General features: G+C 39.4%; 1 protein-coding gene across 2 annotated transcripts in view; it reads right to left on the bottom strand.

Annotated features, from left to right (window-relative positions):
• Positions 1 to 1,841: 1,841 nt before the first annotated feature.
• The window catches only part of epha4a (eph receptor A4a), a 110,479-nt gene continuing 85,232 nt past the window's right edge, over positions 1,842 to 27,088 (bottom strand). The window contains exons 9-18 of one of the 2 annotated variants that reach the window (XM_043702044.2): positions 19,458 to 19,522; positions 17,579 to 17,692; positions 16,308 to 16,493; positions 13,469 to 13,530; positions 13,131 to 13,340; positions 12,851 to 13,000; positions 11,276 to 11,472; positions 7,443 to 7,598; positions 5,578 to 6,418; positions 1,842 to 2,827 (exon numbers count right to left, since the gene is read on the bottom strand). In XM_043702044.2, the coding sequence (XP_043557979.1) occupies positions 6,304 to 6,418; positions 7,443 to 7,598; positions 11,276 to 11,472; positions 12,851 to 13,000; positions 13,131 to 13,340; positions 13,469 to 13,530; positions 16,308 to 16,493; positions 17,579 to 17,692; positions 19,458 to 19,522 (1,255 nt within the window). In that variant the 3' untranslated portion in view covers positions 1,842 to 2,827; positions 5,578 to 6,303. Of the gene's footprint in view, positions 2,828 to 5,577; positions 6,419 to 7,442; positions 7,599 to 10,717; positions 10,774 to 11,275; positions 11,473 to 12,850; positions 13,001 to 13,130; positions 13,341 to 13,468; positions 13,531 to 16,307; positions 16,494 to 17,578; positions 17,693 to 19,457; positions 19,523 to 27,088 lie in introns of those variants that run through there. The other variant, XM_043702045.2, reaches the window with a different exon arrangement.

Genomic DNA, 27,088 nt, shown 5'->3' with positions numbered 1-27,088 from the left:
CAGTACTTTATCTTCCAACAACAACGCCAATGTTTTGTTGTCTGTCTGTTAGGGGAGCAGGGTATTTCAGAAGAGGGAGTAAAGTTTTAATTAGCACAGTTATATACCAACAGGCGATAGTTGTTTACTTGTAGTAAGAGTCTATTTTTTTATAATAAATGGTAGTTCTTGTTGAGTACAGAAATGTAGTGGATGTTTTCTGATAACCAGAGTCTATCCAACAAGCAAACTGGGGACTTTAAGTACTTTGATAAATTTTTAAAACTCTTCATTTTGTTATTGGTCTGACAAATTTAACTTAAAAACGAGGCTCTGTGGATTGTGCTTCAAAGATTTAGATGTCAAAGAAACCTCTTCCAATCCTATGACTGCAACTGCCTTGTGTGGGTGATCTGAAATATACAACTTAAAGCTGGACTGGTGTCAAGCAATGATGTGTGATAGTACCCATACAATTTATAATCTAACTGATGAAAAGATCAACTGGTCTCTGGTAAGAGTATGAAACAGTGCTTCGATGAAAACCCTCTAGCCTCAGTCACTTCCTTGTCAAAACTAAAGTGATCACTACCAACATGCATCATCTACAATTTGCCAGTTTTGTAGGTGAGAGATTTATTTGAATGGATTAAATCTTGAACCTGTAAATAAGTTTTTAAAAAATCACATAGTATGATGGAAATTGTTTTGGATGCAACTCATTTACAATTAAAGTTCTCTGATCTTTTGCTTTTGTTTGACTGATTCAGCTGAGATTGTGCTGCATTAACTAATGCAAACAAGCAAAACTGAATTCTTGAAAATTCAAGTGCAGTTAAAGCCATAAACAATACATTAGTCCTTTGGATTTTCTAGACACTTAAGTTGTGTTGCTCTTGCATTTTATGATAAATCTGTGCAAGGCACTGTTGGGCCATAGTTATGGTACTGTTAGTTGCCAAGCAAGAAAGCATATGCAAATTTATTGAGAAGGTACTAGACTACGCCTGGAGCAAAGAAAGCAAAACAGTGCTTTAATAAATGATCCTCTGATCAGGTAGCTGGTGATAACTGGTGACCAATTTAAAATTGTCACAATGAGTGAAGAGAGGTGTTAAAAGAATGTTATTTACACAGGCAGAATATGTAATGCTTTTCCAGAGCAAGTGGTTAATGCAGGGGTCACTGCATCTTTAAGCAAATGTTAATTAAGATTTGATGCAAGGGGGATACACAGCTAAGGGATGTGTTTTGGATTACTTTCCTAACGAAAAAGGAGACTACCCCTTCTGTGCAGTAGATCTTAATGGTTTTTTCGTGTATTTGTGCTATATGAAGTTTATTGATAAAGAGAATGGTCTGGTGCAGAAGTAAACCATTCAGTCAGCTCCTCCAGTCTATTCTGTAACTCAGGGAGCTTATGACTGATCTGTGATGCAATTTCTACTGTGTTTTCAATCCATTAACAGTCTTAACTAGTAAAAATCTATTTTAGATTTGAAATTATTTGTTGAGTTAGCAACTTTTTGTAGTAGAGTTTTACATCCTTAGTATGAGAAAGTGTTTCTTAACTTCTCCCTCCTCAATAGCCTCTGATATCAGATTCAAAGCCTCTTGCAAATAGAACAGTTTCTCTTTGGACATACGATCAATTCCCTTTCAGTGACCTGTTCCTGGACTTTAGACAATTATTTAAGCTGTCCATTGGGAGCTGCATCTCTTGTCTTAAACCATCAATTCCCCAAGTCCTCATCTCCCTTCGCTCCACAACCATCAGCAAAAAGAAGGGAAATTTGTTCTGCTAGATCAGAGCACAGAAACCAACTCTATCAATGTGGGCATTAATCACCTTGAGTCAAAAATTGTGCTGTAACTACTTTATTTGGAATGCACTTTCTGTGCACATTTTGTAACTATTTATTTTACAATGTACAAACTAGGTACAAAAAAGTTCTCAAGACCATAAATAAATGACATAAGTTACATGTACCTAAAATTCAAATAAAAAAAATAATCTATGTCTAACTCATTGAAAAAGGGTACAAAGAAAAAAAGGATATTGGACTGTTAGAAGAATTCCAGTTGAACTAAATTAAAATATGCTGTACACTTTTATTCAGAAGACCACAGTCTTGCATATACCCAATCAGGTCCAAGCAGGAATACAAAAAATAGATCTATGTCATTTCTTTAAATTTAGCATTTAAGAAGAACATTGCTCAAGACTGAAGGATGTGAAATGCAAATGAAAATATCAGCTACAGTTCATGAAAACTTTGAAAGATGAATGACTTACTGTCATATTTTATAACAAAAGTGTGCATTTTAAGTATCTAGAAAAAAACAATCTGAAAAGAAAATGACCCAAGACTGTTGAACATGACTGAGAATTTTCTGACATTATCAAATGCATATAAAACAAGTTAATTCCAATGGCACATTTTGAAATGCTACTCCAATAAAATACACGCAGACAGCTCAGTGACAGGTCCAGGGATCTGTTCCTATATAACAGATTCCATACATTATTAATACCGAATAGTATTTTGAACAGGTCGTCACACTAGGCGCAGCAGTGACATGCAGAAGTCCACAAAGGTTAGTTATCTTACACGGTACGTTCCTCTAGTGATTTTCCAGAACAGATGCTGAACTTTATATACTTAAAGCATTAGTTTTTTTTTTTGCTTTGAGTTTGGGCTTGTCTGAAGCCTGTGTTTTTAGAACTGAAGTTCCTTCCTTGGATCTGATTTTAGTGGGATTTGATCCTGTGGGATTTTTCATGTTCATTGTTGATCTGACTTCCCAGAGGCTGCATGCTGAGGTTGATTAGGCAGTTCAGTCAGTTCTAAAGTAAAGCAATGGATAATTGATTTAATTGTTGCATAATGTAACAATGCTGGTTACATGTCATAGAAAAGATTAAATCAACTTTATTTAGCTTAGTATTAATTTTCTTCCAAATCGGTCTGTATTTGGAGAATACTGTTTGTTAGAAACAATTTTATCTACATATAATTCCCCAGATTGTCATCAATCAAAGTCACTAATGTTAATCACAATGCATACAGGTCACATGATTTTTGTTTCAGTCTCTGCAGTGGCAACAAAAACAATTGTGTTTTAAAACTAATATCCAGCTGTGAAGAAGCAACAGTCTGGTTTCAGTCACTGAGGTGCCTGAGAAATGATGTTTACACAGATACTGAATTAGAGAAGAAAGTAGACCACTTCATTTTTTCATGATGATGTAGAATGTATTCAGATCAGATGCAATAAAATGCTGAGGTTCAGTACATCAAACCCAGTCTGAGAAACGTATCTGGTTCAGAGTTTTTGGAACTTGAAGTTGAAAGAATGGTGGAGGAGTGAGAGAGGAAAGAGGAATGTTTTATACAGATGTGAATTCTTCCCTTCCACCCTGTAAGGATCTCCAAATTTGAAAATCACAGTTCCACATTTCATCTTTAAAGCTAAGAACCAAATAACGGATTTGGTTTAACCAGGTTTTGTTATAATTAGATAAGTCATGCACTTGTAAGAAATACGTACAGCTCCATTTCCTCTGAAAACAGCCAAATCAGCTTCAATGCTACTTTTCTTAAAGGTAGATAGTTGGCTCTACCAGTGGCTCAGCTGATTAAGACAGCAGAGCCGTACAAATCCTGAGGCTGTAGATTTGACTTCAGATTTGCATTTTGTTTGCTCTTCTCAGCTGTGGTGGCTTTCCATCTCTGCTTACTTCAGGTAAGAGCATTTTAAAAAAAAATGCCCTTGATCGCCATCCCAAAAACTCTTCTGGAAGGTATTTTTGTAATTGTCCTGCCAAATAAGTAGCCTGCTATTGGTCACATATGAAGAATGGTAATTTGATGCCACATAGCAATGATCCATACTACAATAAAGAATCAATGACTTTTGTAGAAGGGAACAAAGTATGTTCATGGAGCTATGTTACTTATTCATACTTCATCTGAGGGTTTATCAGCCATGAGGGTGACCTCATGGTGAAGGAAAAGAAAACAGTGCCTATAAAACATCAGACTAAAATATAGACAAATTTCCAAAATTATTTCAAAGTTTCCCAGAAACAAAAAGGTAATTATTGACAATTATTTCAGCTGCCATTCCTAACCAGTTGACCCCTGAATTTCCACCCCTCCAGCCATTGGAACAACATAGGTAAGCTACCAAAATGGTCTTCAGCCTTTGTGCCACGACCCTCCCTGAAGTCTGGGCAAAACCTTCACCAAAGAGAGAGGGGCGAAGAGAGAGGGAGAGACAGGAGGAAAGAGAGAGTGAGTGAGTGAGAGAGAGAGAGAGGGAAGGGTGTCTTGGCGGGGGGGGGGGGCACGTTCAGGCAAAGGAAGAGAAGCCACCAAACCCACTCATGACCAAAAGCCCAACAGCAAGAGGGAAATAAAGAAAAAGGCCAAGAGATGCAGCACCACCAAATAGTGGCGCAAGTGGACATGGGGCAGCAGCCAAGAAGGTGTGTTAGCGGGCAATACCAACCCCCACTTCACCCCCCCACCCAACCCCCACACACTCCCACCTCCCACAGATGTCACCAGGTGGTAACCATGACATGGCCAGTAAAAGTGACGGCTCCAGCAGGCAACCAGAAACCCAATGAACAAGACCTCCTGGCTCCAGTATCGGAGAGGCCAACACTGGAAGTTCTGTCAGCAGACTGTTACTTTTTCCCTTTCTATTTTAAAGCTGATGTTGTTATTTCACTACCAAAAGTAGGAATTAAGCGATTTACAATATTGCATTTCACATTGGAGTGTGCAGTTTGAAGGCCTTACTGAGTGCAACACCAGTTTTAACATTGATTCCTGTAGGAGCCAATGTTTCACTTAAAAGTCGTTTCACTTCAAGTTGGAATTTTTGGTACCTCAACCACAACTTGTAATGAGACTTTCTGCATTTGCTTCTATAAATATGCTGTTATTGCTAAAGAAAGCAAACTACATTTTGAAATTATTTGCAAAAATGCAATACGTTGATCACTCAAGTGACATTCCATCAAATAAATTATATAGAATTTCTTGATGACTGTTCACCTGTTTCACCTGGCAAAACAAATGTGGAGAGCATACAACTGGTTGAATGCAGCTCTATGATTTTGCAATATGAAAAAGAAGGCTCTTTTTCTAGAGATCACCATGGAATGTAAAGTTGTCACCACAAATATGCTATAGCAATGGACCAATCTTAAACAGGAATCTGGCAGAACTGCTTCCAAGGAAATGCTTCAGTAGATTTAAATCTTTCTTCCTGCCACAATTTCTTGTCGCTCTTTGTACACAGCTCAATAGACATTTTACAAATACTCATGCTGATCCCTCTTGGTTAAATAGGTTGCCAATATTTAATGCCATTTTGTGGTGGTAGAGCAACACTGTTGGGAATCTCTGAAACCATATGAAACATGAATCAGACTTTTCAGCTGAAGAGGAAGGAGAAAAAATGATTTGATGGCATGGAAGGGAATCTGTATTGTAACATTACTCAAAGCAACCAACCACATAATGATGGTTATTTGAAATTAGTGTTATGACTTATTTAGAGTTTGATCAAGTTTGATTTTACCTTGTCATCTTTGTAGTTGGTTGTAGTAATTTCCCTTCATCCAAAGAGACTGAAAGATTTGGTAGTCCCTTCGCCAAAGTTTGAGAATCTTCCACTCCATAAATCTACCTAAACATTTATTGATGGAAGGAATCTCCATGATGTTTGTAAAGGGAACTACTAGAAGTTACATTAATGTCATTATAGTTTTAAATGGTAATCCACAAGGCTGCTTGCTCATTTCAGTGAATAACTAGAAGAACATGGCGGCAGTTTACCGAAACCTTCATAGGATGCGTCCATCAGAAGAACTTCACCTTTCGTTATTCATTGTTTAAATCAAAACTGTGAAAACTGGAATGCCTTGGAGACCTTCAAATCATTTTACACAAGTCACTCATTAGGAAGCCCGCCAAATAGAAAGTAACCTTCAATCCAGTGATTACGAAAGCAAACTGGAAATCTGATGGTAATCATGAAATTATTAGATTGCTCCTTCATGAGTTCATCTAAGAAATGCAGGAATTTGAAAATAGATACATGTGTAATCCAGTTTCCTCTTATTTAGACAAAGATCTCTTATTTGCCATTCAGTGGTCATAAAGTTCAGCACTCTGTCCTCAAACCAGGCAAACCGCTGACAAAGTATCCTTGTATCAAAGGGCAACAATGAAGTAAAAAGTGCAGTTTATTTCTGTTAAAGTGCATGGATGAGGTAAAATAATTTCATTGAGTTTTTGCACTGGCTCAGACGGGAACCATTCTTCCCTGCATCTGTTGCATCTGGGCTCTCATTCCCTGGACACTGCTCAAGATCTTGCTCTGATGTGTTATTGTTGTGATTCCAATTCGAGCCAAATCACTATGGTAACAAATAAAGGAAGATAAACATCGGAACATTAGCTACGTGATACACATTTACTGTTCACAAAACAGAACTGCCTACCCCAATTCTACCCAAGCAAAATTAGATACAGGGTTCCAACATATATTTTTACATAAAGCTTCATTGATGATAGTGTTTACCGGCAGGAGTTTTGCACTGGTAGACATTGTTGGGAATTTTGACAAACTTGCAATTAAATGTGATCTCACAGCAAGGTATTGCACTTTCTACCCATTCATGCTCAGTGGGACGAAATGTCACATTTACTCAGAGTCTGTAGAGTCTGAGGTAACTGAAGACAAGATTATGCTCCTCACTTTACCTCAGTAGTATAAGGGATGCCTTCAGCTTGTCAGGCTACTCATTGATTCTGGGGAAGGAGGGATAAGGAAATAATTTACACTACATAAATGGAAGATGGTTGCAGTCCAGATGAGATCAGGTTATTATATTTTAAACAAAATGCTGAGCTGAGGTCTCAGTCCTTGCACCCTCGTCCTTGCATGCTTGAGCATTATTTTGGCAGACACTTCAATGCAATACGGAGTGCAGAAGTGCAGTCCTTCAGAAGCCAGATTAAACTAAGGCCATGTCCACTCTCAAAGTGGATCTAAAACACCCATGGCAGTAGCTGAATACGAACAGTAAGAATAATGGGTCCTGTGTAAAGATTTAGTTCTTAACTAACCTCACCACAAACAAATTAATTGGGAGTTGAGTTCATTGTTGATTGTAGAATTTTAGTGTGCACAAAAATAATCTTGCTCCAATCACAGTTACAAACTTAGTTTTGTATCTCCTACATTTGGAGATGGTTAGGGATGATTACTCTTAATTTAGAAAAATCTATGTGGATATTCACAGCTGTTACGCAAGTGGTTTAAGCTTTAGATGTAACCCATATTCTTGTGTTTAAGTTGCAACATGTAAAATGTATTAAATCTTTGCAAAATTCTATCTGTAATTAGTTCAGACCTATACATAACTTCTCAGTACTTACTCTTGGTTCATGTGTACCACTGCCTCTAGGGAGGTATATCCTGCTGCTGTAAAGTTATCTTTGTATCTGTCCATCTTGATAGCTTCAAGCCAATCCCCAACAGATCCCAAAGCTGAAAAGTCAGGTGTGCCTGGATCTAATAATGCAGTAGAGGGTCTGTATTTTAAAAAAGTATCAAGCAAAAGAAGTTAAGGAAACCATATTGCTGCCCAGTATTTATCTATAATTTACCACATAGTGGACTTAAATGTTAAGCAGCTATAGTAAATAGCAAATATGCTGTAGTATAAACCTGTGGAAGAAATTGCTGGTTCACACAGCAAAGATTGATTTGTTGCACACCTTCATAAAGCACTGCACCAATTTCAGGCAAAATGAGCAAGTGAACGCCATCAATGAGCTGGGCTTGATTTTTAGTTCCCCCACCACCCCCAGGGACTGGGACAAGAGGACGGTGGGAATTAAAAATAGTTTGGCCTGTCTAGGTGCCAGTTGCCAGCTTTATTCCACTATCAGGCAATTAGTATGGAAGTGGGATGGTGGCAGTGCTACCTGTGTGCACAGCTTGTGGAAGACCAATTAATCGCAATTACAAGGCACAAACTAGATTTCCCAGTCAGCCTCTGAGTCCCTGGAGGTGGAGATCGCCAATGGAACTAGTTGTAGATGGTCTCCTATTGGCAGGCCAGGATGGAGTTACTCCAAGCAGGATTAAATGCCTGATTGATTGTATAGTAATTACAAGTCACCTTCTAGAGTGCTCCTCAAACCCCCCAACCACAGTAATGGCACAGACTTGTTGTGAAAAACAAAGTGTGGGGTGGTCTCTCCATTTGTGAAGTACTGTCTTACTGATTTACCTTCCACTGCAGTCTGCTGGTGAAGGCCTCTGATTCAATACAACATCAACAAACTACCCTCGGGCCGTTAATTGGCTGCTGGGGGGAACAAAATTGCATTGAGTGATTGTTTCCCACACAGTGCAGGTTTTCATCTGCATCTTAGCCTGGCAACAGGGAAGCCTACAGGGAACATCCTACCAATGGTCTCCTGCAGGTGATCATTTCATGGGGTTGGACAGACATTTCTATTTCTCCCACTGTTATAAATGCCCTGTGATATTTAAAGAAGAATTTTTTTTTTAGATTCCTTGGAGGTTGGTGGGTTGGAGCATTGTGAATTATGATGTTTAAGACATCATGTTTGTGTTGGGTGGTCTAGCTGGTTTTTTCTCAGTCATCTTTTTTGTAAATTACCTACAGTCTTCTGATCCTGGCTATTTTCCTGGACATGTTCGGTGATTTGTTCTGCACCCTTGCTCCTGTGTCATTCCATACTTCTTGATGAAATTGTGAACAATGAGTTAAATACCAAAGCAAATAGCAGATGGTTTGCTTTTTTGTAATTTCACAACAATCCATTTTCCATGGAAAAATACTACCAATTACTTGGTGACAATGAAACAGGTCAGGATACAAAAAGATAGTGAAAGGCATGTAGTTATAGATAATGCAGGAGACAGTGAGCAACTGGAGTGTAAAACTCAAATATCCTAAAAATAAATTCCTTTTTCTACATCATGGAAGATTTTAGGAGTGTGATTCAAAATCAGTGACCATTCAAAACCATTACCAGCATCAAACATAATCCCTACTCCATTTGCCTTTCTATCAAACTTCAATAAATCATATGGAGTATATAATGGTTGGTCCAGTAGCTATCATCTGTTTTGTACCTCTGACAAAGCTTATTTTTATGCATTTCTTTTGAAAAAAGAGATTCTGTTCTAAGAGCATATGACCTTTATGTCTGCTGTTCTATTCAATATAATCACTGGTGATTTTTTTGCCTCAATTTCACTTGTCTACTTTCCCCAGTTCCCTGACACATCAAAAAGTCTGTCCCTCTCAACTTTAAATAAGTTCAATTGTGGCATGTCTGGGGAAAAGAATTCCAAAGATTCACAACCACTTGAGTTGAGAAATTTCTCCACATCTCAGTCCTGAATATTGATCCTTTACTCCGAGACACTATCCTCATGTTCTGTATCCTCCAGTCAGAATAAAAATCTCTCAGGCGTCTGTAATATCAAACCTCCCACAGAACCTTGCACAATTCAATGGGATCATTTCACATTATTCTAAACTTGAGAACATATATGCAATTTAGTCAACTTCTCATCAAGGGGAAAATGCTCTTATTCTTCTAATCATTAGGAACTAGTTTAGTGAATCTTTATGGTACGACCTCCAATGCAAATATATATAGTCCTCAAATGGAGACCAAACTTACACATAGTCTGCTAGATGCAGCCTCACAAGGCCCCATACAATTGAAGGAAGAATTCCTTTTTTGTACTCCAGTCTTCTTACAAGAAAGTTTAACATGCCATTTATCTTTCTAATTAGCTGCATGCCAACTTCTGTGTTTGTTTAGGCATTAGTGTGAAATGAAGTGGTTTGTATATATTTGTGATTCATTAAAAATCTATAATTTTACTGAAGATAATTGTAACTTGTGTGATGTGACAAACTGATTGAAATAATCATTCAATCCAAAGTTATTACATACATTTATCCATGTATTCCTAACTGTAGATACAGTTTTAATGGTTATGAGAAAGAAAGTATTTAAATGTAACTATACATTTGCTGCTATTCTGTCATCATTAGTGTCCGGGAGCAGAATTGCAATAATTCTTGGCTGAAAGTTGATCAGATTCATTTTAATAATGTATTGTATTATTAAATATTTATTACCTGCATTCTTGAGTTGGGATTGAGGCCAGGCTTACAGGTTTAAGTCTTTGACTGGATAAGTTGCTCATTCTTTCTGAATAATTAACTTGCATCACGTGGATGCATGATGGGCCTTTGCCCTGCCACAATTAAATCAGTTTGAAGAAAAATGTGTCAGCTACTGGCTCCAAGGTGGTTGCTACCTGTTCAAATCACGTAAAGGTCAATAATAGCCTCAGTGAGCCAGTAATGAGAATGTAACTCCAATGCAATGTAACAGTATCTGCAAGAACAGTCTGCCTAGTGACATTTCTCATTGTGCATTCTTGTACTATAAGGACATCAATTAATATAGAAATTGATAATTATACTAACAATTCATTGGGGACAAGTGGTAATTGAAGTAGTAATACCCAAGGAAACATGAATACAAGACAACAGTTTCAGGAGTAATTACATGTTCAATCTTTTGTTAATGCATTAATTCTGGATAAAAAAAACTTATCTAAGTTGTAACATTTTGTAAATTACGGGTACCTGAAGAACTGAGGTGTTTAAGGGTGTGGCGGATTGTTGAGCTGAATATTTAGTGGCTGTAGGCATGAAAACATATAGACTTACTAGAAATATTTTCAAGCTTTAAAAATAAGCAATACTGAATGGCAATCTCAATATACATAATTATATAAAGTAATAATGAAGTGTAAAAACAAATTTATAATGTCCTTACTTCAGATATAGCTATAACATATTGAGGGCTGCATGGTGGCACAGTAGTTAGCACTGCTGCCTCACAGCGCCAGAGACCCAGGTTCAATTCCTGCCTCAGGCAACTGTCTGTGTGGAGTTTGCACATTCTCCCCATGTCTGCGTGGGTTTCCTCTGGGTGCTCCGGTTTCCTCCCACAGTCCAAAAATGTGCAGGTTAGGTGAATTGGCCATGCTAAATTGCTCGTAGTGTAAGGTGAAGGGGTAAATGTAGAGGAATGAGTCTGGGTGGATTGCTCTTTGGAGAGTCAGTGTGGACTTGTTGGGCCAAAGGGCCTGTTTTCAAACTCTAAGTAATCTAAAATATCGAAGAATTTTAAATACTCACCTTGTAACCTCACTCACTGCTGTTCTTTTCAGGTTGCTTGGATTTCGAATCAGTTTGTCCAGCATATTTACAATTTGCACAAATTTGGGTCTATCATTGCGTTCTTTCTGCCAGCAGTCCAGCATTAACTGGTGGAGGGAGACTGGACAGTCCATAGGTGGAGGTAGTCGATAGCCTTCCTCAATTGCTTTAATCACCTGAAATAAGAGTTTGATTTAGATCCATATTTCCCACATTAGAGTCTTTTTCATGGATTTCAACTCACTCCAATTTCATATGAATACAATTTATCAAATGTCATGGTACCTGCTTCCAATTTAAAATACTTGTCCTTGATTTTTCTCATTAACCCTACTTTCTCAAAGTCGACAACACACTATGTTGTCATGAGCGCTAAAGATCAATAATGGTATTTCATCCAAGTACATGGAAACATAAGCCAGGAGAAACAACACAATGTTCCAACATGAAGGAAATGAAGGTGTTACAGTCAATTCTGAACCTATTTTCTGATGTACACTGGCATGTATTTTTAATACAATGTAAGACCCACCACAATGACTTGCATTCATACAGTGTAGTAGAATTTCCCATGATGTAACCACACAAAAATGGACAAAAACCAAAGGAGGAAATATTTGGGGAGCTGAATAAAAGCTCGGTCAAAGAGTTAACTTCAAAGCTGGGTGCTAAAGGGAGATGGAGAAGCTGGGTTATTTTAGGTTGGTAATTCTAGTGTTGAACTCAGATTGTTAAAAAGAAATGGGGGGAAGCATAGCAACGAGAGTTGGAGGAACACACAGTTTCAGGATTGTGGTAGAGTTAGCAGTAGTTACAGAGATCAGATGAGACCAGGGAGGACTGAAACAGATTGGAATTTGTAAATTTGAAGCAAAATGAGATGAATGTTCTCCTGTGTTATGGATGTTAACGGGAGGAGGTTGTAATTTTTAGAAGAGTACATTAAGAGGAGGAAAATGTTCATAGAGGCAGAGAGTCATAGAGATGTAGAGCATGAAAACAGACCCTTCAGTCCAACTCATCCATGTCGACCAGATATCCCCACCTGCCAGCACCTAGCCCACATCCCTCTAAAGCCTTCCTATTCATATACACATTCAGGTGACTTTTAAATGTTGTAATTGTACCAGCCTCCACCACTTCCTCTGGCAGCTCATTCCATACATGTACCATTCTCTGCGTGAAAAAGTTGCCCCTTAGGTCTCTTATATCTTTTCCCTCTCACCCTAAACCTATGCCCTCTAATTCTGCACTCCCCCCACCCCAGGAAAAAGACTTTGTCTATTTATCCTATCCATGCCCCTCAGGATTTTATAAACCCCTATAAGGTCACCCCTCAGCCTCCGACACTCCAGGGAAAACAGCCCCAGCCTATTCAACCTCTCCCTATAGCTCAAATCCTCCAATCCTGGCAACATCCTTGTCAATCTTTTCTGAACCCATTCAAGTTTCACAACATCCTTCCAATAGGATCAGTGTTAAACTCTCTAAATATTTAAATTCCTGAACTATTGCGTCCCAAATGAAAAATGGGATCACAGGAAGTCTACTTACATCCTGATTTGACATGTCCCAGTATGGCCGTTCTCCATATGACATCACTTCCCACATGACGATCCCATAACTCCAGACATCACTTGCTGAGGTAAACTTGCGATAAGCAATTGCTTCAGGTGCTGTCCATCTGATTGGGATCTTACCACCCTGTAGATTAGAATTTGGCCATCAGTTAGGAGGAAGAAAAAATAATTCACTGCTCCACCTATGGATTCTGAATGTTTTACCCTGGCCCCAGCACTAATTTCAAACTGGTACTCTCTAAACGTAAGCTTACCCGTGTTGTGTAAGCTGCCTCCGGGTCATCTTCAAGAACTCGGGACATGCCGAAGTCTGAAACTTTGCAGACTAAATTACTGTTTACTAGAATGTTCCGTGCAGCCAAATCTCGGTGAACGTAGCTCATATCAGAGAGATATTTCATTCCTGAACCAATTCCTCGCAGCATTCCTACCAGCTGAATCACTGTAAACTGGCCATCATTCTTCTGTAAACAATACAAATCACATTCACTTTTGACATACAATGCAGCAAACTACCAATTAAGAGCTGACATTTTGCAAAGTGGCTGTTTCTGAAAAATGCACTTCCTTCAGAGTCTGATGGATGACTTACCCTGAGGAATGCATCCAGAGATCCATTTTCCATGTATTCAGTTATGATCATTACTGGTTTACCTAGAGTTTCAAAACAAAAACAGAATTACTTGACAAATGCTTCCATTAATGAGATGAAAATGAGATATAGAGAATTACACTGTCTGTACCATCATTCATCTTGAGGGATTTAATTTAATTAAAAATGCCAAAAATTGCACCCGAGAAGCATCGTAGTCTAGATGATTTATTGAATAACATGTTAGACACCATCTGTCAGATTAACCCTTGCTAGCCATATATTTACAAGGTCCTGTGTAATCTGGAGCATGTCTCTAGGGTTCAGTTGCCTTAAGAAACTCGGTTTTCCTTCCATTACTTTACCCTAACTCCAGGGATTATAATTGCAAGTCTTTAGAACATTACGTGTTGCCAAATTGAATTCACGAGTCCCCGTTGAAGCTGCATCTACTTACTCGCACGTTATTCACTGTGGTGGGTAATAAATAAGAAGTTAGGGACAGGAACAAGTGCAAAGCATCAGACAGCCAACCTATAATTGTCAGTGCACTGTCCACATCGGAGGAGAAAATGACACCCAGCCCAACCAAACACTAAAGGAAGAAAATATTGTAAATATTTAGATGTCATTTTGATCTGTGCTCACTCACTGACCGAAACTGCTTACCTTCAAGTCCAAAAATGGTAAATATTTGTACTTCCTGACAGCTAAATGAAGATAAGTACGATTTTAATACACTCCATCCACCACTTCAACTCCAAATTTCTCTGTTTTGAAATTGGATATGTTTTCAGGTTTTGTTCACTAAGCAGCCATTCTGTGGGTGAAGCTTGTGCATTCCAGCATGACTAAGGCATGTATCACAGGCAAGCATAATCCTTATTCAGTACAAATTATTGAATGGCAACAGGACCTAGGAATCCTCACTGAATTATCTCTCCCCCAGTTCAGGAATACTATGACCCACTGGAGTATAGGCCATTACCAGACCAGCTAAGGTAACAGAGGTGAAGGCTTGAACTTTAAAATATTCAGTTTCTATACGTTGTTCGTACAGCAAACTCTTCACCTCAATTACAAATTTCAAGCAATGATTGATTTTACTTGGACAATTAGTCCATAAGTAGACAATTCTTTTTAAGCCACATTTAGATAAATGCGAGGTGCTGCATTTTGGAAAAGCAAATCAGAGCAGGACTTTCACACTTAATGGTAACGTCCTAGAGAATGTTGCCGAACAAAAAGACCTTGGAGCACAGGTTCATAGCTCCTTGAAAGTAGAGTCGCATGTAGATAGGATAGTGAAGAAGGCATTTGAGCACAGGTTCATAGCTCCTTGAAAGTAGAGTCGCATGTAGATAGGATAGTGAAGAAGGCATTTGGTATGGTTTCTTTTATTGGTCAGAGCATTTAGTATATGAGTTGGGAGGTCATGTTGCGGTTGATTTGGCCACTTTTGAAATACTGCGTGAAATTCTGATCTCCTTCCTATCAGAAGGACGTTGTGAAACTTGAAAGGGTTCAGAAAAGATTTACAAGGAACTTGCCAGGGTTGGAGGAGTTGAGTTATAGGGAGAGGTTGAATAGGCGGGGGCTGTTTTCCTGGAGCGTCAGAAACTGAGGGGTGACATTATAGAGGTTCATAAAATCATGAGGGGCATGGATAAGATGGATAAGACAAGGTCTTTATCCTGCAGTTGGGGAGTCCAGAACTAGAGAGCAAAGGTTCAAGGTGAGAGGGGAAAGACATAAAAGGGATCTAAAGGGCAATTTTTTCATGCGTGTATGGAATGAGCTGCCAGAGGAAGTGGTGGAGGCTGGTACAATTATAACATTTAAAAGGTGTCTGGATGGGTATATGAATAGGCAAGATTTAGAGGGATATGGGCCAAGTGCTGGCAGGCGGGACTAGGTTGGGTTAGGATATCTGGTCCGCATGGATGAGTTGGACCGAATGGTCTGTTTCTGTGCTGTACATCTCTATGACTCTAAGCCAATGGAAGAAGGCGGCGATTGCATATTGTGGCTTAGCATTTAATTCTCGCAATGCAAGGCCAGGGTGGTATTCAAGTCACTAACAAAGGTTGCTGAAGCGACAGCTTGGAATCAAGTTTGAAAACAATGGTTGACACTTCATTTGCATTTCATTTTTGTTTACTAAATATTGTTATTTATCAAAATATAAACAGCAGCAGCTGAGATGAATGCTTTACTAAATGACAGTCATTAGAAAAGGAAGAGGTGATATAGAGACTGAGCTCATTCCCAATAGGTCAGCTTTATATATAGCAAACTTAAGTGACAATTTAAAAAATTAAATCATTGTCAACTAATTTCCAAGTGAATCATTTTCTATTATAACTCATTCATGGCAAAGCAATATCATTTAGTTTTTGTTGGGTGTTTTTGTTAATTTCACTATACATCAGTCACTGAGGAAGAAAGGACTTCTCCTACGAGAATATTTCCAATTTCTCATCCACTCATGGCTGGGTAGTCTTTGGTATAATTTACAATAAAAAAATGTTTTGCCATTGAATACTGAATTCTTTTGCCATCTGTTTCTAACCTATCCTACAACACACAGCCCAATCTGTCAGTGTGTCAAAAATACCCTGGCCCACAAAGACCTAGATATTAATTTCACTGCAAATCTTAATACAAGCTGTCTCAGGATAGAATGTCAATTTACACGATAAACTCATTTAAATCTGCCATAAAGATTAATGACTAGCATTCTGAGTCTTCTCCCCTGTTATTTATCAATAGATGTTCCATCTGTCATTTTCAGATGAATACATGCAACTTTTATGCTCAGTGCCATCATTGGACGTACATTTTGTTACTACCCCCTCCAGGTGGATGATATTTGGGTGGTCAAACTGGCCCATGATGCTTGCTTCACTCAGAAAATCACGTCTCTGTTTATCAGTGTAGCCAGCTTTCAAGGTCTTGATGGCAACGCAGATCTCTCTCTTGCCTGGCATTTTCAAGCGTCCACTGCATACTTCACCAAACTCACCTACGAAAAAACAGCAGAGAATAAAAGGTAGCTACTTATTATGACTGCATTAACTCCACTCTTGCCCAACCTAATGATACAACAGAGCTGTCTCTAATTTAGCATTAATTGACAATCTCACTCAGGCAAGTTGCAAAGCAGAAGTTAGAGGGCTCTTGTGGTGCAGTGGTAACGTCACTCCCTCGCAGCTAGGAGATCTGGGTTAATGACTCACAGGTGGGTAGTAATACCTCTGAACATTTTGATTAGAAATAACTGCAAGGTGGTAGTTGAGAGCCAGAAATACAAATCTGATTTGCACCGAGGTCGGCGCATCTGAGATAAAGAAAGCTTTACTCTATATCTAACTGTGATATCCCTGACCTTGAGGTGTTCACTGCGGAAACCATGGGCTATGTAGTTAGGGCCTGATGTGACAAGCGTGAAAGCAGGTTGATATGTAAATTATTTCAACTGGCTGGCGTGCCAGTTCCCCAGCTCAACCCTGTGAATTTTTTGCTAGTCTCTCGGTCCCAAGAGTAGTAGACACAGATATATTGCTGGCTGGAGGTGAACTCCCAGTGGCAGATGAGAGGTGTGCAGTAGGTCAGCACTCCAGGCAATCCTGAAGACCTGTTTGGTTGCTTGGTTTTGGTTGTAGCCACACTTTGAGGGGATTCACATTGGTGGTCCAGCAGGTAAAGCCTCCATCTTGAGGCAACGCCCTGTCCCCACCTCCCATTCTCACCCCCTGCATACATTCCACCCCCCTGAAAAGGCAACTTGCTGCTTCAGCAGTGCTGATGGGTAACATTCTAGCTCTCCAACTGTAAGAGTCCTTAATTGAATAGTTCTGAGCAAACTACAACAGGATGACTGTTCCCCAAATGACACAGACCTCTGAGCTCCATCTGACTAAGCCAGAATTCCAGAGCCTCCGAGTTGTGCGAAATTGATATTGTTCCACTTCCCAATACAGACAGCCTCAATTTAATGAGCACAGACTTCACACAGGAACTTTTAAAAAAAAAAGGTTGAATACCAAAACACTGACCATAAATCTATTTTCGAGATCAATTTACAACTAGCCTGTATGAATAACTTACCTACACCTATCACCCTTTCAATCTTTATGCAAGATGCATCGATTTCTTTGGCAAATTCACGTACAGCTTGATTGGGATCCTCATAAGTGAAAGGGTCAACATATGTCCTTACGCCTTCAAAATAAAAAAAAAATTAATGCCACTTAAGGGAGATATTCCTAAGTTGTATATAAAGTAAACTAGCAAACAACTATTTCTTTTGCAGCATTTAAACATAAACAGTTCGGTCAATATTTTCTACATCATTGAAAGAGAAGAAGGGTTAGTTCTTAATATTTTATTTTCACGTGCTTTTCCTGAAGGTATTGATTCCTGCTGACCTACATTTAGATAGATGCCCAAATCTCTAGTATGGCTAGCTGACATTCACTATTTGGACTCCCATGATTCCACACATCATGAGAATCCAGATAGTGAATGTCAGCTTGCTATTCACCCACAGAAGGTTTATAGCAAGTTCAATGCTCTTTTCAAATGACCCTGCACTGTGGGCAACTGCTTAGCAATTTGGAATGGGAACCCTGGATGACTTTTGTTCAGAGACCTCTTGCAAATTGGGCTTCTCAAAGCTGCTTTAGCTAAGGTCAGCTAACTCAAAAGGTAGACGTGGCATCTAACCATCAACTATTGACAGATCTTATGGGCGACACAGTTTAACGTTAACAGGACAGTGTTTTACCCATTAGGATACTGTGGATCATGAGGAATGCTTTCTGGTGCCTTTGGTGAAAATATTATTTCTGACATCTTTTCTTTCATTATTCAACATGACCTGCTTTGTTGAATAGATGTGTCACAAAGTAAATATTTTGTACGATTGCATTTCAGTGAGACAGCTTGAGACTTTTTTCTCCAATAAAAATGCTATACACGAATTATCAAAGAATTCCAATGAGAAAGTTGATTTTGAATTGACTTCAGTAATTACGAAAGCACGGCATCAAGATAGCACTGCTACACAAGACAATTAATCAGACTGGAAACAAAATTCAAACAGCAACTGAACTATCAAGAACATTGGTAGGAATATATATATTTGTTTTGTATTGCTCCGGCATAATACACCAACCCAAAACTGTGGACGGCATGGTGGCTCAGTGGTTAGCACTACTGCCTCATTGTGCCAGGGTCCCAGGTTCGATTCCAGCCTTGGACAACTGTCTATGTGGAGTTTGCACATTCTCCCCGTGTCTGTGTGGGTTTCCTCTGGGTGCTCCGGTTTCCTCCCACAATCCAAAGATGTGCCGGTCAGGTTAATTGGCCATGCTAAATTACCCCATAGTGTTAGGTGCCTTAGTCAGAAGGAAATGGGTCTGGGTGGGTTACTTGTTGGGCCAAAGGGCCTGTTTCCACACTGTAGGGAACCCAAAAAAAAACTGGTGTATACTGATGGCATCCCCACACAGATACCATGCTGCCTGAGGAAATAAGCTGATTGCAAAGGCAGCTCCAAATCTCTCAGATCATTGAATAAAGACGCGGGTGAGATGACAGACACAAGTGAGGTGTCAGTAGCTTTAACCTTTTAATTCAATTCTGAAGAAAATAGTACCAATCAGTTAGCTCTCAGTGATTACATATGATTCCCCTATCTAGCAGCAGACTCTCAAATCCTGCCTTTCTATAGCATTACAAGCTGCCATTGTGGTGAAGAAGATGGAGGTTGAACAAAAACAACCATCAGGAGACAGGAAGAGGATATCTCCAAGAAATCCAAAACAAACTATCACCTATATAAAAGCAACTATTACCCAGTACGTTGCTGTGACCTACTGTTACAAAATTGGAACAAAAGAGCTAATCTTGATGCTGTGCAATATATTTAACAGAAATTGTATAATCTTTCTGTAATTGCAATCAAATTCTACTTATCACATACCTTGGCCATTATGCAAATGCTTCTCTTCATCTGCTTCCTGCTTGGCTTTGCTGTATTTTCTACGCCTGCAGGAACAGGAATAAAGCATGAAGATTAATGACAATGGGGAGAAAATAAGAATTCGGGACCACCTGCTTAGCTGGGAATGCACCGTAACTTGCTGTTCAAACAGTCAATTGTACCTTATTGCCTCATAATTACAGGCCTGGCTCTTGCCCTCCCCCAGTCCCTACCTGCAAGACTGTCACCTGCTGAACTCTGCCTGGGGCATGACACTGTCGTGTATCATTAACCATTGAAAAAGCAAGAGAACTCATTAACCAGTCATTGAGCAAGGGAAATGAATGCTAATAGCCAGTTGCAGACTGGGAAAATAAATTGACATTCAGAGATGACTTACCTGACTAAGCCAAAATGGAATAAGGGAGCCTTTGTAACAGATTGAATTATGTAATTAGAAAGGTTAATGCAGAATGACAGGGCACAGGTAGAGAGTGCTTTGATAAGCAGCAGGGGTCAGAGAGGCCAGCAGGACTGTAGGTGAGACAGAGGGGGGGTATTCTCAACAGGCTACTACAGGACAATACAAAAGGACATTAACATGGCATTTGTGGATTCATTCAATGTGCCAGAGCTGTTGGGGTTTCAAGCTCCAAGGCTTTGTAAGTGGCTCCATTTATCATTCACAAAAGCAAAGATAAAGAACAGAATAAAAGATACTGAGGATGGGTAAACAGCTGATGACATTGCAAGTTTCCCACTTTTATCTGCTCAGCTAAGACAAAAGAAGAGCTAACTTTGATTACTGTCCCTTTGATTGATGTAGCACGTTGACAAAGGATTAATTACTCAAATATATTCTTTAGCAGATCATCGCTGATAGGAATCAGGAGTTTTAAACCATTAATCAAGTTTCAACAAAATGAAGTTAATGTTGTTAGCTTAGCAAAGGAGACTGTTTCGATATGAAGAGCCAAATAGTTGAGTAATATTTGATATCCAAAGATGAAGAAAAGGCATTTATTTAGTGCCTTCAGCAACCTCAAGGCATCCTAAAAGACATCCTGTTGAAGTTAAATCAGGGGACTGCTGTAATGAAGGAAAGTCTGTGGCCAATTTATACATAGCAAGCTCCCATAAACAGCAACCTGATGGTTTCCAGATTGACGTTTGATAAGCAGTATTGTGTTTGCATGATGTTTACATTTACTTATTCAATGAGTTGTTCAGCAAATACTACTTCATGAAGATAACACACTTATTTGTGTGAAATCATTTATACTTATCAGACATAAGATGTGCTTTACTGATGATATTCACTGCAATCAGATAAATTAGTGATTAAGTTGTAAGTGTGAAGCTAGTAATAGAAGAATGAATAAGTATCATTGAAGTATCTTTTATTCCAACTACCATCATATTTCTTTTCACAACCTCTTACTGCAGTTTTTAAACAGGGCATCTCATGATTTTCATGATCTTAAATTGTGGCACTGTTTCAAAGGCATTAGCAGGCTTTGATAGCTAACTCAACTGGATGCGAGAAGAGTTGTAACAAAGTCTCCAACAGAACTCATTTTATAGCAGCTCGGGGTGAGAAAATCCTCAGATGCTAACAACATTGGGAGTTGCATACTGCTGCAGTGCTTGTAAGAGGCTTAGTTCAGCAAAAATTAGTGGCTAAATTTTGAAACATCATTGTCTGTTTAGCTGAATGCCTTATACACTTTTTTAAATGTTTTAGATTAGATTAGATTCCCTATAGTGTGAAAACAGGCCCTTCAGCCCAACATGTCAACACCGACCCTCTGAAGAGCAACCCATCCAGACCCAGTCTCCCACATTTACCCCTGACTAATGCACCTAACACTACAGGCAATTTAGTATGGCCAATTCACCTAACTTGCACATCTTTGGACTGTGGGAGGAATCCAGAGCACCTGGAGAAAACCCACACAGACACAGGGAGAATGTGTAAACTCCACACAGACAGTTGCCCAAGGTGGGAATTGAACCTGGGAACCTGGCGCTGTGAAACAGCAGTGCTAACCACTAAGCCACTGTGCTGCCCACAGCGATATCACAGAAAACAACAGAATCATAAGATGAAACAGTAAGAAGCCTATTTGTCCTGCATTTACTCCCTGAGAAAGAGATCCACACTTCTTCCTCCTCTGCCTGGCCTCAGGTCCTGCAGATTTTTGTTTTGCACCTTCAAGTATTTATCCAGTTCCCTTTTAAAAAAATTACTGAATGTTATTTCTAGCACCCTTTCAAGGTAGTATCTTCCAGATCATCATACCTTGCTGCATTGAAGTCCTCAAACGCCTCTGATTCTCTTGCCACTTACGTTAAATCTGTGTTCTCTTGCGATGGCCCTCAGCCACTGGAATCTGTTTCTCCTTATTTCCGCAACCAAAGCCCTTCATGATTTTGAGTACCTGTCAAATTTTCCTTTAACCCTTGTAAAATATTCCAATCACTTAAATTTGAAAAGAATAGTTCTTCCGACATTCACTTGACCTAAAACACTGGGCTAAATCATATTTTTGGCTGACTGTCAATTTTATCAAGTGCCACCTTTCAACGAGTACTTGGATGAGCATTATAATCTAGTGTTGCCCCTTAGCAGCACTGTAGTGGCACAGCAGCCACAAAGCCATGCTTCTCATGGCACCCAACAATTGCGGACACTCCATCACACAAACTACTGCATGCTGTCACTGTTTGCCAGGTTGCTACACTCTGTCTGGACTATAATAGATGGCTTCCCAGACTGGTCCAAGCAGCAGAACCACATCCTTAACTATCCTCTATTTTCCTCCATCATGCCCCATCTGCACCATGGACACCATCTTGCTGAGGATGCCGTGCCAGCAGAGTGGCCAACACATATTGTGAAAAGAGAGTGCCTTTTGCATTCTGAGCCCCCTTCACACCCCAGACCTAAATGAACCATTCAACTTTTCATTGCATTCAGTGGAGCCCATCATATTCCCCACTTCACAGATGGTGATGTTCTCCACCTCCCAGGCATACTTAGAAGTGTCACAAGTTATGGGTTGCTTTTGGCCAGCATTTGCCTCTTTTAAGTCACTGCTAATAGCTGCATCATTTAGATGCCAGTGCTCAATCTTCAAGCACCAATGGCACAGTGAAAATCGCTTTTGGTCAGCATTTGAACCCTGAGCATATTCACTCTGCATGCGTTACAAGCGGGTGATGGAATGATTGGAAATTAAATGTAGCTGGAGCAAGTACATGTTTTATGTTTTATCTCCCTTTCAATGTTCTCATGTCCAGCACATGTGGACCCTGGGCTATCTTTGGATATCCAAAGATGAAAAAAAAAGTTATTTGTACATACAAAGTGACACCAACCCTCTGGGAGTTGTCTTATTTATTTTTGGGTTTGAAGATAGCATCGAGAGAATGACAAGTGATGGCAGGAAATGTCAGTTGTGGTGGAAACTATCAACACTGGGCTGCACCTGGTCACCAGGCATCCTCCCAGAGCCACCCTGTCCCCTTTATCCCAACAGCATATTCCAAACATTCTTACCCCTATGTGGATTAAACTTGGAATCCAACTATCCTCCTTGCCCTCTGAGCCTGACATTTAGCCCTCACTGATGCCCACTCTGGTGTCTGTACCCCTTCCCGATTGACAGCGGTGCCCCTAGACCGGACTGAGGAATAGCTCCAACCCCGTTCCTGACATGGTCGAATGAATATAAAAAGTGTGCCTGCCACACAATAGCTGATACAAGCAATAAGTATTAGATTGACAGCTTGGTATGCTGTATAGCAAAATGTGCTGATCAGATCCTGATGAAGAGCTTTGGCCCGAAACGTCGATTTTCCTGCTCCTCGGATGCTGCCTGATCTGCTGTGCTTTTCCAGCACCACACTCTCGACTCAAATCTCCAGCAGTTGCAGTCCTCACTTTTGCCTACTCCTTTCTGTGTGCAAGAGAACATCAAAACAGCAGAACAGACAGCCTTTAAGCTCCAGCTGAAGTGCTAACCCACTAACTGGCATTGTATGGTAAGGGAAGCCATTGTTGCTACAAGCATGCAAGTACCATGAAAGCAAGTGAGCAACCCTAAGATGCAGCCCATTCCAAACTGCCAGTGAGGTGATGGTGGGCAGTCTTTTTGAAGCATGGCAATCTATAGGATGTGAACATAGGAGGAGAAAGTGAGGACTGTAGATGCTGGAGATCAGAGCTGAAAATGTGTTGCTGGAAAAGCGCAGCAGGTCAGGCAGCATCCAAGGAACAGCAGAATCGACGTTTCGGGCATAAGCCCTTCTTCAGGAGAAGAGCTTATGCTCGAAACGTCGATTCTCCTGTTCCTTGGATGCTGCCTGACCAGGATGTGAACATACCCATGATAGGACACACAGAGTGGTATCTCTGCCTCTGTGTCAGAGGTTTTGGGTTCAAGTCCCAACAAAGGACTTGATCAGCAAAGAGTTACAATTAATAATGTAGCCAAACAGGTTAATTAATCAAACAGCATATCCTCCAAAACATGCTAGGTGGTAAGTTCAGGAGAGATTCCTGGTCAGTGATATGATAAGAGTTAGATAGTTGGAGCCTCTCCCATTATTACCCATAACTCCAGATTAAAACATGCACAAAAGCACGTACAGGAATGGAAATTTGGACCTGAGTGAACTGTAATGAGCTATTTGGGAGGGATTCTAGCATCTAAAGTTGTTATTTCCAGGAAAAGGCCTGTTGTCTCTCAAGGGTTAAGAAGCAATTCCTTGTAATAAATTGTCACTACTTTTCACTAATTGTCAAAATCCCAACATTCACCAATTTAAACATGAAAGACTGCCAAAATAAATATAGAATTAAATTCATACATTTTTGTCGTGCTCAGCTTTTTCAACATCTCATCCTGTGAAGTAACAACCAACAAGACACCAGCCTGTGAACCTTGGTTTATCAGTGTCCCTGTCTAATTCTATTACTTATTCCACTATTGACTTGTCCCACAGTCTTGCAAACATTTCTCATTTGTTTCTTTCCTGGCTTATTACAGATTAGTGCTGCTGTCAATTTTTGGGTTTCAACAGATTAGTTGGCTTGGCAATAGGTAAATAGCACTGAAGTACTCTAAATACAAGCAATTTTTAAAAGACAGAATTCAATTGATTTCTCTCCATGATTTATTGCAACTCACGAGCATAGCTGTTATCACCAGATTTATTGCTCCTTTGCACTAATATAAACGATAGTTAACCCAGCAAATACCCAAGATAACTGAACCCAGCACAAATATTACACTGGCAAATTTGCCCCTGATTGTTTCGTCTACTGCCAGTCTTCTCTTGACATTTTTCAGTTAAAAAAAAATCAATGATATGACATTTCATTTTGAGAAAGTGATCCATAGAGAGCCAATCACTAGATCCTCTTTATCAGAGACTGGAAATGACTATATTTATTGCACAGAATTAACATCATCTACACTCCATGAATCTCAATGCTTTTAGATGGGAAGTCATAATTAGAATTCAAATGAATCATGCCATCAATTCAATCTTAAATAATAAAGTCATCAATATAAATGCATGTGATATTATGCCATTGTCCTTGTCATTACTAGTTCGTATTATAGTAGCTTTTAATGAAGATATCTCACTGAATTATGCTGATGATTACCTTTTGCTTTTTCCTCCCTGAAAAAGCACTTCAAATTAAATAGCTCGAGAATTTTACACATGATGAAACCTCGCAGATTTTTCAAGGTTAACTGCAATGAAGTATAATCAAAGCTACACTTCTGAAAAATATCTTTACCAATAAACCACAGAGTATTCGGAAAAATGTAAGGGATCAATGCATTACTTTGAGATGGTTTCCTGGTTTTGACAAATATAGATTGTCTGTTATGGTAAAGTTCAGACAATATTGGGCGGTTCACAGAAGGTAGAAAACTTTTAGGATTCCAAAAAAAGATTAAGAGTAACAATTGGGAATTAACTATTAAACATCTCATACAAACTGATGAATCCGAGATATAACAAACTCGATTTTACATTGAGAAGTGGAACAAGGATGCTTTCCACTGAGCTCAAAGAAAGCTGCCCACAGAGATGCAGTAGGTTCTGTGACATGCATTCCCATTTCCCAACATTATTAGTTTGAATCTTGCACTTAATCAAGCTGATCTCCAGGCATGTAGCAACAATAAGGCCATCAACAGGCTAAGCAGCCTACTACAGTTAAGAAATAGAAAGCTTGCCAAAAGTTCAAAATAAACTCCTGTAGCTCTTTAATATACAAGTTGTTCATGTGACAAAATAAATTATTTGGGCACACACAAGGTATTAAGCTATAACTAAAAATATTACAAATGTTTATTATTTCAAAACCATGTGGATTTTGTCTTAGTATTATAATGGAGACATTTAACATTCAACAAATAATTACTCGTTCAGGGCCAGGGAGGCTGTTTAGTGGCAACTGTGAACGAGTGCACAGCTAAAATAGTTAAACAGGCGACATGCACGTAGGATGTTTCCCATGGTTGGAATGTAGAGCCAGGAATCAAACTTTAAAACAAGGGGGGTGCCACTTAGGTCTAAGATGGAGGAGAAATCTTTTTTATCCAAAGGATTATGAAGTGAAGCTCAATCTTTTGAGTATGTTTAAGGTAGAGATTAATTGAAGATTTCTGAATGGCAGTGGCATACAGGGCTATGTAGATGGGTTGGCTAAAATATTTCCATGTTTGATTAGCCACGATTACATTGAATGCCAAGGCAGGCTCTATGAGCAGAATGGCCTTCTCTTGTTTCTATGTCCCTGAGCCCACCTGGATAAAATGGTGTGAGATTTCAGTGCCCACCCAACATATCTAAGTAAATTATCTATGTCTCAATGGAGCTTGCTAAAAACTCCATTGACCACCACCTGCCCGATCCACAGATTAATACCATCGACTTTGGAAATTGGATCGCCTGTTTATTAAAATGGTGAGAAGGAAGTGAATCCGGGACTATGTTTGGAGGGTAACCTTTGGAATCTTATCATCCCCTCAATCAAATTGGGACTTCCACTATAGTGATTTGGAGAAGATTAAGGCTCCAGCATTTCAGCCTTCCCAACCATGTGAATGGCTGCAGAATGGGCTTTCACTGGACCAGTGGCTTGGTACTGACCATCTGCCTTGTGGGACAGTGGTGGGGGAGAGTTCATTCTCTGAGGAAATGTAACTGACAGCATCTCCTGGATTCCCATGTTTAATGGCACGTGTTGACTCCAGAAAATGCTGTAAGTTTCAGAGGAACTTAAAATAAATATTTTTAATCAACGTTTGGACATGTGACAACACATCTGAGATAGATAGGACTTGAACTGGCTAGCCCAGAGTTAGGGGCACAACCAGTGTGCCACAAGACTCCTTCGTTTCAGAAGAGTAATGATGAAAAACACTGGCAGATTCATCACCATTACTACCATTAAATTAAAGTCTTTTTAAAAAAATTCTTCTTCTCTCCTTTTTACATCACACATGAGGCAATGCCACATCACACACTTAAACCAACCAACAACCACTTTACATCAATAGAGATGATGATCAGGCTAAGGCTAAATCTACTGTCACATATGC

Source organism: Chiloscyllium plagiosum, unplaced genomic scaffold, assembly GCF_037043375.1.
Source record: "Chiloscyllium plagiosum isolate Xiang-an unplaced genomic scaffold, Cpla_swu_hap1 HiC_scaffold_13, whole genome shotgun sequence".
NCBI classification, from domain to species: domain Eukaryota; kingdom Metazoa; phylum Chordata; class Chondrichthyes; order Orectolobiformes; family Hemiscylliidae; genus Chiloscyllium; species Chiloscyllium plagiosum.
This window is presented reverse-complemented; position numbering and strand designations above follow the sequence as displayed.